At 38.2% G+C, this 15,288-nt stretch overlaps 1 protein-coding gene across 3 annotated transcripts in view; it reads right to left on the bottom strand.

Moving 5' to 3' along the window:
- Nucleotides 1–15,288, bottom strand: part of THSD7B (thrombospondin type 1 domain containing 7B) — a 907,474-nt gene that overhangs the window by 51,210 nt on the left and 840,976 nt on the right. For all 3 annotated transcript variants that reach the window (XM_065525431.1, XM_074008583.1, XM_074008582.1), the window contains 3 exons: nucleotides 11,241–11,382; nucleotides 8,738–8,853; nucleotides 6,506–6,623 (listed from right to left, as the gene is read on the bottom strand). In XM_065525431.1, coding sequence (XP_065381503.1) covers nucleotides 6,506–6,623; nucleotides 8,738–8,853; nucleotides 11,241–11,382 — 376 coding nt within the window. The remainder of the gene's footprint in view (nucleotides 1–6,505; nucleotides 6,624–8,737; nucleotides 8,854–11,240; nucleotides 11,383–15,288) is intronic.

Genomic DNA, 15,288 nt, shown 5'->3' with positions numbered 1-15,288 from the left:
CCAAAAGGCATGCCAACATTTGATCTCCTCTGCAGTGGGGTTGGGAGGTTAGGACTAGTGGGAGGTATATGAGTCATAGGCGAGCATTCCTCATTAACAAATTAATGCCCTCCCTTGGAAGTGAGTGAGTGCTCACTCTTGCAGGAATGGATTAGCTCTTGCAAGACAGAATTGTTAAAAATGTGTGGCTTTCTTGGTTTCTTGTTCTTGTTTTCTTTCTCACCATGTGACTGTTTTGCACATGCCTGCTCCCCTTCCACTTTCTGTCATGAGTTGAAGCAGCCTGAGACCCCCACCAGATGCAGCTGTCCAATCTTGCACCTTCCAGGCACCAGAATCATTAGCCAAATAAACCTCTTGTCTTTATAAATTACACAGTCTTAGGTATGCTGTTATAGCAATACGAAATGGACTAACACAGAAAATTGGTACTGAGGAGTGAATTCTGAAAATATGAAAATGATATCTGAAAATGTGAAAGTGGGTTTGGAACTGGGTAAAACACACACAGGCTGGAAGAGTATGCAGGGGCAGGCTAGAAAAAGTCTGCATTGCCATAAATGGAGCAATAAGTGTGATTCTGATGAGGTCTCAGAAGAAGACAAAATGATGAGGGAGAGTTTGGAACTTCTTAGAGACGGTTTAAGTGGTTGTGACCAAAATGCTCACAGAAAGATGGACAGTAAAAGACATGCTGATGAAGTCTCAGATGGAAATAAGGAACTTATTGGGAACTGGATAAAACACTATCCTTGTTACACCATAGCAAACAACTTCGTTGCATCATGGTCATGCCCTATAGCCTTGTGGAATATAGAACTTAAGAGTAAAAGAATAGCATACCTGATGGATGAAATTTCTAAGCAGCAAAGCTCAGGCTGCTGCTGCTTCTAACTGCTTATAGTAAACTGCTAGAGAAAAGGGAAGCTGAGTGGAAAGATTTGGAAAATTTGTAGCATGGCCATGTGGTAGAGAACGAAACAGTATCTTCAGGAAAGGAATACAAGAATACTGCCAAGAGACCCTTTGCTAAAGAGAGTAGCATGGCTAAAAGGGAGCCAGGTGGTAATGGTAAGAACAATGGAGAAAAAGCCCTGAAGGCATTTTAAAGATCTTCTTGGCCAACCCTTCCCATCAGAGGTCCAGAAGTCTAGAAGGAAAGAATGGTTTCAGGGGACATGACCGGAGCGTCACAGCCCTGCGTTGCTGCAGAGATCTGCTACCCACATCCCAGTGATTCCTGCTGGAGCAGCCATGGCTCAATCTTCCCTAGATGTAACCATGCTGTCACTCTGGAGAGTCCAAGCTATAAGCTTTAGGAGCATCCACATCCACATTACTAATTTTGTAATGGGGAGCAGTGAAGGTATGTTGACTTCCACCTAGATTTCAGAGGATGTGTCAGAAAGCTTGGGAGCCCGGACAGAAACCTGCCACAGGAGTGGAGCTGCCACAGTTTTCACCATGGCAAAACCTAGTAGATTCCTGGAAGCAGGGCTGCCCTGGGGACCCCAGACTGCAAAGCCATTGGCAATGTGCAATGCCCACTTGAAAAAGCCATAGGCATTCAACTCCAACTGGCGAGAGCAGCCACATGAGCTGCACTCAGCAAAGCCATAGAGGTGGGGTTGCCCAAGGCCTTGGGAGCCCATCTCTTGCACCAGTGTGCCCAGGACATGAAGTCAAATGAATCTGTTCCAGAAATTTAAAATTTCATGCCAGTCCTGCTATGTTTTATACTTTCCTGGGTCCTGTCATTTCTTTATTCAGGCCTATTTTTCTATTTTTTTTTTTTTATTATACTTCAAGTTCTAGGGTACAGGTGCACAACATGCAGGTTTGTTACATATGTATACATGTGCCAAGTTGGTGTGCTGCACCCATTAACTCATCATTTACATTAGGTATGTCTCCTAATGCTATCCCTCCTGCTCCCCCCACCCCATGAGAGGGGACGTTCCCCACTCTGTGTCCAAGTGTTCTCACTGTTCAATTCCCACCTATGAGTGAGAACATGTGGTGTTTGGTTTTCTGTCCTTGCGATAGTTTGCTCAGAATGATGGTTTCCAGCTTCATCCATGTCCCTGCAAAGGACATGAACTCATCCTTTTTATGGCTGCATAGTATTCCATGGTGTATATGTGCCACATTTTCTTAATCCAGTCTATCATTGATGGACATTTGGGTTGGTTCCAACTCTTTGCTATTGTGGAAAGTGCCGCAATAAATATATGTGTGGATGTCTTTATAGTAGCATGATTTATAATCCGTTGGGTATATACTCAGTAATGGGATGGCTGGGTCAAATGGTATTTCTAGTTCTAGATCCTTGAGGGATCGCCACACTGTCTTCCACAATGGTTGAACTAGTTTACAGTCCCACCAACAGTGTAAAAGTGTTTCTACTTCTCCACATTCTCTCCAGCAGCACCTGTTGTTTCCTGACTTTTTAATGATCGCCATTCTAACTGGTGTGAGATGGTATCTCATTGTGGTTTTGATTTGCATTTCTCTGATGGCCAGTGATGATGAGCATTTTTTCATGTGTCTGTTGGCTGCATAAATGTCTTCTTTTGAGAAGTGTCTGTTCATATCCTTTGCCAACTTTTTGATGGGGTTGTTTGATTTTTCCTTGTAAATTTGTTTAAGTTCTTTGTAGATTCTGGATATTACCCTTTGTCAGATGGGTAGATTGTGAAAATTTTCTTCCATTCTGTAGGTTGCTTGTTCACTCTGATGGTAGTTTCTTTTGCTGTGCAAAAGCTCTTTGATTATATCCCATTTGTCTATTTTGACTTTTGTTGCCATTGTTTTTGGTGTTTTAGTGATGAAGTCCTTGCCCGTGCCTATGGCCTGAATGGTATTACCTAGGTTTTCCTCTAGGATTTTTATGGTTTTAGGTCTAACATTTAAGTCTTTAACCCATCTTGAATTAATTTTTGTATAAGGTGTAAGGAAGGGATCTAGTTTCAGCTTTCTACATATGGCTAGCCAGTTTTCCCAGTACCATTTATTAAACAGGGTACTCCCATTTCTTGTTTTTGTCAGCTTTGTCAAAGATCAGATGGTTGCAGATGTGTGGTATTACTTCTGAGGGCTCTGTTCTGTTCCATTGGTCTATATCTCTGTTTTGGTACCAGTACCATGCTGTTTTGGTTACTGTAGCCTTGTAGTATAGTTTGAACTCAGGTAGCATGATGCCTCCAGCTTTGTTCTTTTGGCTTAGAATTGTCTTTGCAATATGGGGCTCTTTTTTGGTTCCATATGAACTTTAAAGCAGTTTTTTCCAATTCTGTGAAGAAAGTCATTGGTAGCTTGATGGGGATGGCATTGAATCTATAAATTACCTTGGTCAGTATGGCCATTTTCACAATATTGATTCTTCCTATCCATGAGCATGGAATGTTCTTCCATTTGCATGTGTCCTCTTTTATTTCACTGAGCAGTAGTTTGCAGTTCTCCTTGAAGAGGTCCTTCACATCCTTTGTAAGTTGGATTCCTAGGTATATTACTCTCTTTGAAGCAATTGTGAATGGGAGTTCATTCATGATTTGGCTCTCTGTTTGCCTGTTATTGCTGTGTAGGAATGCTTGTGATTTTTGCACATTAATTTTGTATCCTGAGACTTTGCTGAAGTTGCTTATCAGCTTAAGGAGATTTGGGGCTGAGGCGATGGGGTTTTCTAAATACACAATCATGTCATCTGCAAACAGGGACAATTTGATTTCCTCTTTTCCTAATTGAATACCCTTTATTTCTTTCTCCTGCCTGATTGCCCTGGCCAGAACTTCCAACACTATGTTGAATAGGAGTGGTGAGAGAGGGCATCCCTGTCTTATGCCCATTTTCAAAGGGAGTGCTTCCAGTTTTTGCCCATTCAGTATGATATTAGCTGTGGGTTTGTCATAGATAGCTCTTATTATTTTGAGATACATCCCATCTATACCTAGTTTATTGAGAGGTTTTAACATGAAGGGCTGTTGAATTTTGTCTAAGGCCTTTTCTGAAAATATTGGGATAATCATGTGGTTTTTGCCTTTGGTTCTGTTTATATGATGGATTATGTTTATTGATTTACATACGTTGAACCGACCTTGCATCCCAGGGATGAAGCCACCTTGATTGTGGTGGATAAGCTTTTTGATGTGCTGCTGGATTCGGTTTGCCAGTATTTTATTGAGGATTTTTGCATCGATATTCATCAGGGATATTGGTCTAAAATTCTCTTTTTTTGTTGTGTCTCTGCCAGGCTTTGGTATCAGGATGATGTTGGCCTCATAAAATGAGTTAAGGAGAATTCCCTCTTTTCCTATTGATTGGAATAGTTTCATAAGGAATGGTACCCGCCTCCTCTTTGTACCTCTGGTAGAATTTGACTGTGAATTCATCTGGTCCTGGACTTTTTTTGGTTGGTAGGCTATTAATTATTGCCTCAATTTCAGAGCCTGTTATTGGTCTATTCAGGGATTCAACTTCTTCCTGGTTTAGTCTTGGGAGGGTGTATGTGTCCAGGATTTTATCCATTTCTTCTAGATTTTCTAGTTTATTTGTGTAGAGGTGCTTATAGTATTCTCTGATGGTAGTTTGTATTTCTGTGAGATTGGTGGTGATATTCCCTTTATCATTTTTTATTGCGTCAATTTGATTCTTCTCTCTTTTCTTCTTTATTAGTCTTGCTAGCGGTCTATCAATTTTGTCGATGTTTTCAAAAAAGCAGCTCCTGGATTTATTGGTTTTTTGAAGGGCTTTTTGTGTCTCTATCTCCTTCAGTTCTGCTCTGATCTTAATTGTTTCTTGCCTTCTGCTAGCTTTTCTATTTTGGAATAGGAATGTTTACAAATGTCTATACCACCATTGTACTTTGGAAGTAAGTAACTTTTTTTTTTTTCGTAGACTCAAAGCTGGAAGAACTTACCTTCAGTCTCAGATGAGACTCTGGATTTTGGGCTTTTAAGTTGGTACTGAAACAAGTTAAGACATTTAGGATTATTGAATGGAATGGCAGTAGTTTGCATGTGAGAGGAACATGAGATTTTAGATTCACCAGTGGATTGCTATGGTTTGAATTTGGTTTGTTCCCATCGAAACTCAGATCAAAGTTTGATCCCCTTTGTGGTGGTCTTGGACAATGAGGTCTATGGGGTGGTGTGTGGGTCGTAAGTGCAGATCCCCCATGAATGGATTAATGTCCTCCCTGGATGTGAGTTCTCATTCGTTGAATAGATTCATTCCTGCAACACAGGGTTATTTCTCTCTTGCTTCCTCAGTTTCTATCTATTGCTTCCTCTTTCATGATGTGATCTCTTTACAAACACCTTCTCTCCTCTGCTTTCTGCCATTAGTTGACACAGCCTGAGGCTTTTACCAGATGCAGCTGCTCAATCTTGAACCTTCTAGCCACAGGAATCATAAGCCAAGTAAACCTATTTTCTTCATAAATTAACAAGCCTCAGGTATTCTATTATAGCAGCACAAAATGCACTAAGATGTACTAACAGTGTACCAGGATTTCTCCCTAGGTCCTTACTCCAAATTTTTGACATGTACCTTATGATATATTGCAACTCTACTTTAGGACCAGAGTTCTATCCGAAGCCAACTCTGTTTTATGCTATGGTCTTGTTGCTTTCTCTTCCGTGGACCCAGATCTTGATCCCTACTTCAACCTAATGACTGGAATGCCATCTCCGTTTCCACTTACCTGCCTCACTACTGAGTATCAATTGCCTTCTGCATTCCTTGCCATGGTGCATTACTTATCCATTGGGATTCTGGGATCGTGTAGTAATGATTTCTGTTTCTTCCCCAAATATTTATACTCCCTTCTCTTTATAACATTATCGCTGAGATGTGACTGACAACTCAGAAAGTACATTTCCTTCCCTGCCATCTTCCAATGAGTTGGAAATGTAGAGCAATTTTGTCTAATATATATGTAAGAAATGTATGCTGCTTCCAACCCAGTTCATAAAATCTCCACAGTGCCAAGTGATATCACCATCCAGAGTAACTTGGTCCTGTTAAAGTGGCAGAACCTCTGTGAACTTGTGTCCTTGATTTACATTTTGAAGAATAAAGCCCTCTATTTATATGGGTGAAAAGCAAGTCTCTAGTCTATTAGGTTCAGCCTAGGGTGTGCTTTGGGGGTTTACAGCTTTACTTAATAATACAACTTTAGTTAAATAATACATACTACTTTTTCCAAAAACCACTGAGGCCAACATGTTTTTTCAATTTGTTGAGCTTATGACCTTCTGAATAAACACTGTCCCACAGATTCCTCAGCCTCTCTGGAGTCTGCCACTGTTATCTGGTCCATTCTGCAACCTCTGCCTCACTCTCCTAGACTGATATGAAGCCAGGCTCTGGTTTTCTTCCCCTGTGGGTCAATTTCATGTTGACTTCAGCTGGGTCCCATACCCTATGCCATTTATCAAGCTATAGCATACTGAAAGATATTTAGAAACCCTATACTAGTTAGTGGGAAACATGAGGAAACCAATACCTCCATGGCCACAAGTCTGTGAACACTCTGTCCAAGTCGTCCACCCTGAGAGCTGACAGTTGACGATGCATTCCACCAAGCAGGGAATGCTCATTCTCTGGGGCTTCTCCAAATTACGCTGCAAATGGAAATGAAACACAACTTTATTGGAGGACTCACTCTTTAGTCAAATCACTGTCCTTCCGCGAGAAAGACTCTCCTTTACTCTGTGATACTAACCTTTCCATATTTCAGTGGGGAGATATATCCTTTCTTATATAAACTGGTGACAATCATAGAAAATGATTGCCCTTCGATTACCAAATAAAAACTTGTCAGCCCAAATTTCTTTTTATAAAATCCTAAACTCCATTAGGCTGCCAGGAAAGCAGAGGTGTCTCATTACACAGAGATCTGTCCTGTTGTTCAATCAGCAAGGAACCAGAAAGACACTTCAATACCAAATTCAGGCACTTTGTGCTTCTGAATAGGCCAAAAGTACATAGAGGGCCAACACAGAAAGCCAGCTAAGCTAGAAAATAAATAATATGGGGATAAAAATACAATCAGAAACCCATCTGAAGTGCATAAAAAAGCCTGGGCTAAAAATACAATCATGGTCGTAACGATGGGTCAAGTTGATGATACAGTTTATTTTTTTTTCTTGTCCTCTCTGAAACCAGCATCTTGGGAAATGGTAAAATTTTCTAATGGCCAAGGTAGCAGAGGTCTTCGTGAAAGAATAAAACACCTGAGAAACACAGAAAGAATAATAAAAAATTCTGCTCTAGGAATAACACACTATTTGTGTGCTTACTTAGGAAAACTTGGACATTCAATGTGTGTTATATGTTAGCAATACCCTCACCAAGCTAAAATTAATGATTACAGTACAATGACTTGCCAAGTGGGTGAAATGGATATTATTGTAATGAGACATATAATCTGTCTGAGATATATGGATATTCTAGTCATGTTAATAATTTGAGATTTTTAAAAACTGATATTTTTTACATATTTATCGGGCATATGGTATCTGGAAATCACAGAAACTGACTTTCTGTTAATGAATAGTTTATATATTTTTGTATCAAAAGAAAATACTCATTACATACACTAAATAAACAATGCTCACCTATTGGGAGTTGTAGATTAATGATTTTTTTTTTTTTTACCCTGAAACAGTCAACTTCTTTAGAGGCTGATTAAACAAAATAAATGTCAAAATAAATCATGGTATACAGCACTCCGCCCTATCAGCCAGTTTCAGAATTTGACCAAATGGAAATCCATTTCAGATGTTCTGTTCTTAGGATTGGTGACATAGTCTGCAACTGCTCCGTTGGTTTAAAGAGCATGAGCGTGTTGTGACAATACTTAACAGAGCGAAGTCAGGATAGGTGACAGAGGTTTGTCTTGTTTTAATTCCCACTGATGTATTCCACCTCTCTTAAGAGAAATGCCACCAATTTTCATTTTGCCAGTTTGTTAAAGAAGTTTCTGGGGAAATGTGAGTTAACTGGCCCCCTTTTTCCAATTTATTGAAAGATTCTTTCAAGTGATTCTTGAAGTGTGATAGTATCTTTACTTCTATTAAACTGCCTCCACAGTGGTTTTCATTTACATGTTAGCAAGAAAATGCCAAGTTCTTTGGAAAAGTTCTGACTATAGCTTTTGTCTGAACTCCATATAGTTTGGAACAGAGGAAAAAAAGGAGGGCAATAAAATTACAAACATTCAGAACCCATTAATTTGAAACTTGGCAGGGATGCATTTTAATGTAGGTTGCAAAGAAAAATCTCTGCTATTTATCCAAATATTATCTGCTTAAGCAAACTGACATGATTCTGTAATGGCAAGTATCCATGTTCGTCTTCTATGCAAGGGACAGTATTATCACATATGCAAATGAATCACCTGTCCAATACAAAAGAATCATATTTAAATATTAAAGTCACCCCAAGGTCAACAGTTTGGCAAACAAGTACAGTTAAATAACATTTTATAAGTAATAAAAACATATATTTTTAATGAACCCATTTCTCCACTACAAAAATGACCTTTCCCAGTCATTTTGACTAAATTCAAAACTAGTGAGCTATAACCGTACTATACTGGCACCCTTTACTCTAACTGAACCTAAGCTGAGATGAGAAGAAATTAGTCTGTTATCTATATTGGACCTCATGGAACTGCAGACCAATATTAAGAAAAACAAGCCTTGGATGTGAGATATTAATATAAACACATTACCTGCTCACATTGGTCCATGCTGACTGGCTTGCCATCACTGCGCACACAGCTTAGTAGGCGGGTCCTGACGCCTTGACCACAGGGTGCATTTTCACTCAGCTGGCATGTGCTCCACTCTACAGGCATAGGATCACCCATACTGAGTTTCAAAATTATGGCCATGTGAGCAAAATACAACAGATCTTTGATTATCTGCATTGGTGGAGGATAGTCCACACATAATCCTAAAATCATTTCCAGGTAGCTTTGGGAAGCATAGTGCAATGCCTTTATTGCAAAACAAAAACCAAATACACAAAGAAAAGTGAGTTACCTGCTTAAATTTGCTTTCCAGAGATAAAGAGCCAAATGGTTTGTTAGAAACCATCTCATGGTTGGCTGAAGTAGAAGAGGAAATATACTAACCAGGATGGTGACGAAAAACCACTTTAGAATCAACTATTCGTTTAGGATAATTGAGAGAAAAAACAACCCAGAAATGATGCCAGTTGCTATGGTCCAGAAGCTTGTGTCCCCCTGCAAAATTCATATATTTAAATCGCAACCCTCTAGGTGATGGTATTTTGAGGGAGAACCTTTGGGAGATAATTAGAACATGGGAGCTGAGCGCTCATGAATGAAATTAGTGCCTTTATAAAGGAGGCCTAAGGGAGTTTGTTTGCCCCTTCCATCCCGTGAGAATGTAGCTAGAAGGCACTGTCTGGAGATACAGGCCCTCCTCACTAGATGCTGAATCTAGTAGCACCTTGATTTTGGACTTCCAGCCTCCAGAACTATAAGAAATACATTTTTGTGTTTTATAAGCTACACAGTCTATTGCAATTTGTTATAGTATCCAGGACAGACTAAGACACCAATCTTTTATGTAAACTTGAAAATGTTTTCAATACTAAAACCAATCATTTAAACCATTTAGTGCATTTGATACAGAATAGTTAAAAGAGATGCTCCAGGAAAGAAAGAGGGAAAGGCACATAAAATTGCATGGACTGTTACAGAAACTATATTTTTTTCAAATTATTCTATCATGAGAAAAAGTTTTACAGATTTGGCTAGTCATATTACAAACTAGATGGTGAAGAATTAGAATAAATTATCCCATAGTTAATTTGATTTTGCTTTTTTTCTTTTTTTGAGACTGAGTCTCAGTCTGTCGCCCAGGTTGGAGTGCAGTGGAGCAATCTCGGCTCACTGCAAGCTCCGCCTCCCCGGTTCACACCATTCTCCTGCCTCAGCCTCCCGAGTTGCTGGGACTACAGGTGCCCGCCACCACGCCCGGCTAATTTTTTCTATTTTTAGTAGACACGGGGTTTCACCATGTTAGTCAGGATGGTCTTGATCTCCTGACCTCGTGATCCACCTGCCTCGGCCTCCCAAAGTGCTGGGATTACAGGCGTGAGCCACCGTACCTGGCCGTTAATTTGATTTTTAAACAACTGTTATTTTTGGTGTCAGTAGAAAGGAAGACCCTTGATCACACAAAAACTCATTAAGGAAATTTTCCATATTTGGTAGATGATCTAGTAGTTTAATAGGAATAGAATAGCAAACCCATGTATAGTAAAATCAGTCTTTCAAAGATATGCTCTTCCAATAAAGCAAGTTTTATTGTATTTCTGAAACAGTACTATAAAAACCAGAGATCTTTTCTCTAAAGAAAAAGGACAAATACACCAGGTCATCTTCACCCATGAAGACAATCAGACAGCCCCACAGAAGTCACTATGAGGTTTTCCACAAGAGGAATCTCAGCAGTCAACGTGGCTGTGGTGAGGATTTTTTTTTTTTTTTTTTCAGAAAAGGCAATTACCTTGCCTCTGCAGGCATGTGGTGGTTTGGTTGTCAGTATTGAATTCAATGCTGTGACTTAACATGGTTCCACATTTTGCAGCATTTTGGAATGTCTGCTGCTGCAGGGAATGGCAAGGAGCAGATCAATGTAACCATAACAGTCCTCTAGTTTTAGACACTGAGCACTGTAGTGCCTGGAAAAATGCTGAGCAGTGGCCAAACAGCTAGACTTGATGTAATTCCCAGTGCCTCGAAAACATCCCTGACCAGCCAGTCCTAGCATTCATTCTTATTCAGACCCATACAGAAAGTACATCACAAGCTCAGTTTTCTGAAATAATAAAAAGCAGGAAAGAGCCAAATTCTATGACAGTATGATTCCATTTTCTCTCAATGGTAAATTATTCTCTCCTAGTTATTTTTGTTGTTTCAGTTTATCATGGCTTAAATCAACATTTTTCTGAAATGTTGCCAAATCTTTCTAAGCTTCTCTTACTACAGAGATTTTATGTGGCCTTGCTGATTCGACAGGCCAAGAGTGAGCATTTCTTTCTGTGAGGGGATACTAGAAACATCAAGTCCTCAGCCTTTTATGCAAGACACTCACACATTCTACTCTCCATTCTTAATCTTGAGAATGAAAACACACACAAAAATTCTCTCATTAGTCAATGTTCAGGGAAAACGACAAGGTCATAGATTTCAGCTGTACCTGTTAGATTGTACTGGAACTGGAAGCAATTTTCGTTAAGGAGGCAAGGCTGCACCTGTGAGTCTTCAGCACAAGTCCTTGAGCTCAGTGATGGTCTTAGCAGGTGGCGAGTTCTTCTCTGCATTGTGTGGGGATCGCATGACTATTAAAATCAGAGTAGGAAAAGTTAACTGTGGGCAATTTATTTGATAAATTATATAAGATATACACATATAAGTAGGCATATATATAACAATATAGGCAATAGATTATCTGGAGGGTTAAACATATTACTTAGAAAATGAAATCATTCTGTGATTTCTTAAAAACTGTTTTTTTTCCACCTGACAATTCTTTGGTTTTTCCTGTGTTACCTCGAAGGCTACATTTCTATCTCCCATATATAATTAAACACACGGAGACTATTTCTATCATTTAAACTCACACTGTACTCTCAAATAGTCTGCAACAATGTAAGAGATCCATATATTTTGAATGTTTAAATGCTTTAAGAAAAAAAAGGAAGACACTGCCCTGTGACCTCAGATAGTCTAGTCTAATAAAAATAATCACACAGAAAATTTTCATGAGAAAATCATTTTTTAAACACCAGAACACAGAGATATAGAAAGGGAATTATAAAATCAATATTGCCAATACACTAGAACCTTCTTATTTGGGGATGCCTTTGGTCCACAGAGCATGGACAACTGTGCGCTGTTGCCTTTCCGGCAAAATTAATGTGAAAATGTGAACTCCAAAGATATCCTGCAAATATCATGATACCTGTGGCTCCACGTGTCCTCCTCAGCTCCTATAACACTCTTGACTCAGCTCCTATAATAGCCTCAGCTCCTATAATACTCTTGACCCAGGTCAACTGGCCTGCTAGATTTCATCTAGCTGGACTACCCATAGTGGGGCTTCAAGCTCCTCCTACTCGAACAATCTTCTTTCCACTGTCCTCCAAATCCTATTCACCATTTTCAGAACACTAATCAAGCCTTACTCTTCTCACAGTCTTTTATCTAACAATGCCAGGTTCTTCTCTTCCTTTTTGAGCAAACTTCCACCCATCCTAAGGGATAGTCTGTATACAACTGCTTCTAAACACATACATGTGTATCCTCGTGTGCTACCTTTCTTTACGTCGCCATTCTGTTTCTTCATTGCCCTGCCTCTTACTTTCTTTACAAATTCTTTTAGGGCATGTCGAATGATGGTTTCTACTTCTCATGTCACTCCTTGAAAGTCTTGATATCAACTATATGTTGCAATTTTTCAACAAATACTATTAAACATGTTGACAACGTGTAATCCCGGACCCCCAAATCTAACAAGGCCCATAGATTCTTAAATCATGGGAGAAATAAAAGTCTCTGGATTAAGATAATCAAATCACCATTTCTATAGGTGAGACATTTTATTTGGTTTTTATTCCTATTCCCCTTTCAGATATAGTAATAAAGAACAAAACCTATAAACTGAGTCTTGGCTATGAATCAAAATTATTATGTTGGATTGCACTAAAATATGCAAAAAGTATGCCACAATTTTTTCTTTTAATTGTAAAAGTTTGAACCATTGATACACATTCACCATCCATGTGATTTTGTATTTGGATCTGTCAGTACTTATAAAGTAATTTTATACTGAATTGAATCAAATTGTCTCTAGATAATCAAGAAAGGCCCATGAAACCAAGCAATTATTCTTAATTATCTGCACATGCATTCCATGCTAAATGCTTACCGATAATTTATTACTATTTTACCAATTAATTTGAATGCTTCTTCTCATGTGGCAGAATAATAACAAATGATTTGTCGATAAAATAAAATGAAAGAATCTTGGTAGATGCTCCTGATTAGTGCTCTCCTGCATTTCTATCTTATAAAGTAATCAATTAATGTCTGAAACAAGTGATTACAGGTAAAGGCTTAGGTACCTGCTTAGTCTAAGCTATCAAGTAAAAGAGAAAATAAAACATACACACATCAATCAAATTACTATGTAACCTTGAACAATTCGCTTCTATACTCTAAACCTTAGTTCCTCATCTAAACCTAGATGAGACAGAAGAATGGGGATGGGATGAAACTTGACGAGATTTAAAAATTTTCTTCCTCGGATCTCACAGTCCATATGTGTCTAAGTCTGATGGGTATAGTTCTAAAATATCTTCTTGAGGCTCATCCACATTTCGTACCATACAGTTTCAGATAATTACATATTAATATAAAGAAAACCAACACTGCATCTTACTCCCCTACTAAGTTACTTCCCATAGAAACAGGCAAAGAGGATTGCATGGGTTCACGAGCATGATTCAGCCTCGTCTCAGGCAGTATTTTCACACTTCATCTTGTAAAAATTCTCCTAGTGCTGCTAACAAGTGATAGATTACTGTTTCTCCTTATTTCTTTCTAATAGATATTTATAGAAAGTTTAATGTTAGTGTTTTTATCCTTATTTGTTTCTCTCTATTAGCTGTTTATAGAAAGTCCATAAAATAATGAATTATCCACAAGAGAGATGGAGGAGGGTGAGGATAAGTAAAAAAGAGAGGAGAAAGGATGTTTATATCTATCTGGATGATTTCTTTATTAGATCAAGACTCTTCAAATACAATTCTGGATCTTCTCTTCTCTAGAGTAATTATATAAAGACATATTGTCAATTTCCTGCATATAGAAGTGGGAAAATGATGTGTGAATAACTAATCAAAAGTCAACTTTGGACCACTTTTATTTTTAAAAAATCAAGGTTATATAGCTAATGTTTATTTGCTAGGGAAGATGATCCAGTTAGAACCTGTTAGTGTCTAGTACAGAAATCCCTTCTTGAGACTAGTTTTTCTAACTTACTACTTTTGTAAAGCAGCATTTACCTTAAAGTTCAGTCTTCCCTTATGACATTATGCCTTCACACATTTTGTTATCTCTAGAAGCAAAGCCTTTTGCCTGACTTAAATACTTGTATTCATATCCCTCAAGATGAAATCAGATGTCCTTTCTGTGAGCCTCAATTGACTTGCTTGGACCCATAATAAATGGAATTGCCTCATCTAGTAAACATTTCTGTTACATGTATTTATGTTTGTGCATTCCTTCCTATGGGCAATTTGAGAGCCAAAGTCTTAATTTTCTTAGACATTCTGTGCCATGTACTGTGTCTGGTATAGAGCATACAAATAATAAATGTTTGTTATGTGTAATAATTTGGTTCTTCAAGGGTAATATGACTATATTTTTGTAAGCTGCCATTAGGGACAAATGGCCAAGCCTGGATTATGATCATATTGTCTGAATGTAAGAGTTTCCCATAGCTATGTATATCTGATGAAAAGAATATAATATTTTCTCTTTTCTCATAACATTTCCTATAAAATCTAGATGGCATTTTCTAGAAAAATAGAATCCGTCAGGAAATTAATAAAAATATACATAACTGAGTTTTAATTTACTCATATAAAAGATGACAGACAATTTAGATAAGACATTTTAAATACATCTAAACAAAGAGGTATAACTTGATGTTTTTCTCATTATCACTGAACTAGTAATAATCAGAGTTTAATAAAACTTGTGATAAATCCAATTATTTGTGAATTTAAATCACTCTGCAAATTTCTTGTCTGGGGATGAGCGTGACTCCAAGGCCTGGCCTTGTAAGCTTCCATCAGATACAGAAACTCAATGCCTTTATTCTGTTACAGGGTCTAACTGATAATTCTGAGATGGTCTCTCCCTTGGTTAGCCTATTAGTCCTACTGTCAGTAGCTTTGCTGTTTCTCTCTCTGTCTTTTCCTGAGGCCAAAATGGATCTATACTTCAAGAACTTTAGTTTTCTTGTTTGGAAAAATAGTGTAAAACGTTCACAAAAATACCTTTGCAGAGCTTTCGGAAGAATTTTTTAATGAAATTAAACTCTAGTTCTCCAAAGCTGACAAGGAATGAGAAAATATATAGAAAAGTCTGGATCTGAAGAATTGTTACTCATACTTCACAGGTTTAACACAGTTCTCAGAGATTCTTAGGTGAGGGTCACAGAAGTAGAGACAAGATCT

This window comes from Macaca fascicularis, chromosome 12, assembly GCF_037993035.2.
Source record: "Macaca fascicularis isolate 582-1 chromosome 12, T2T-MFA8v1.1".
Lineage (NCBI taxonomy): Eukaryota > Metazoa > Chordata > Mammalia > Primates > Cercopithecidae > Macaca > Macaca fascicularis.
The sequence above is the reverse complement of the archived record's forward strand: the minus strand, read 5'-3'. Positions and strand labels throughout refer to the sequence as shown.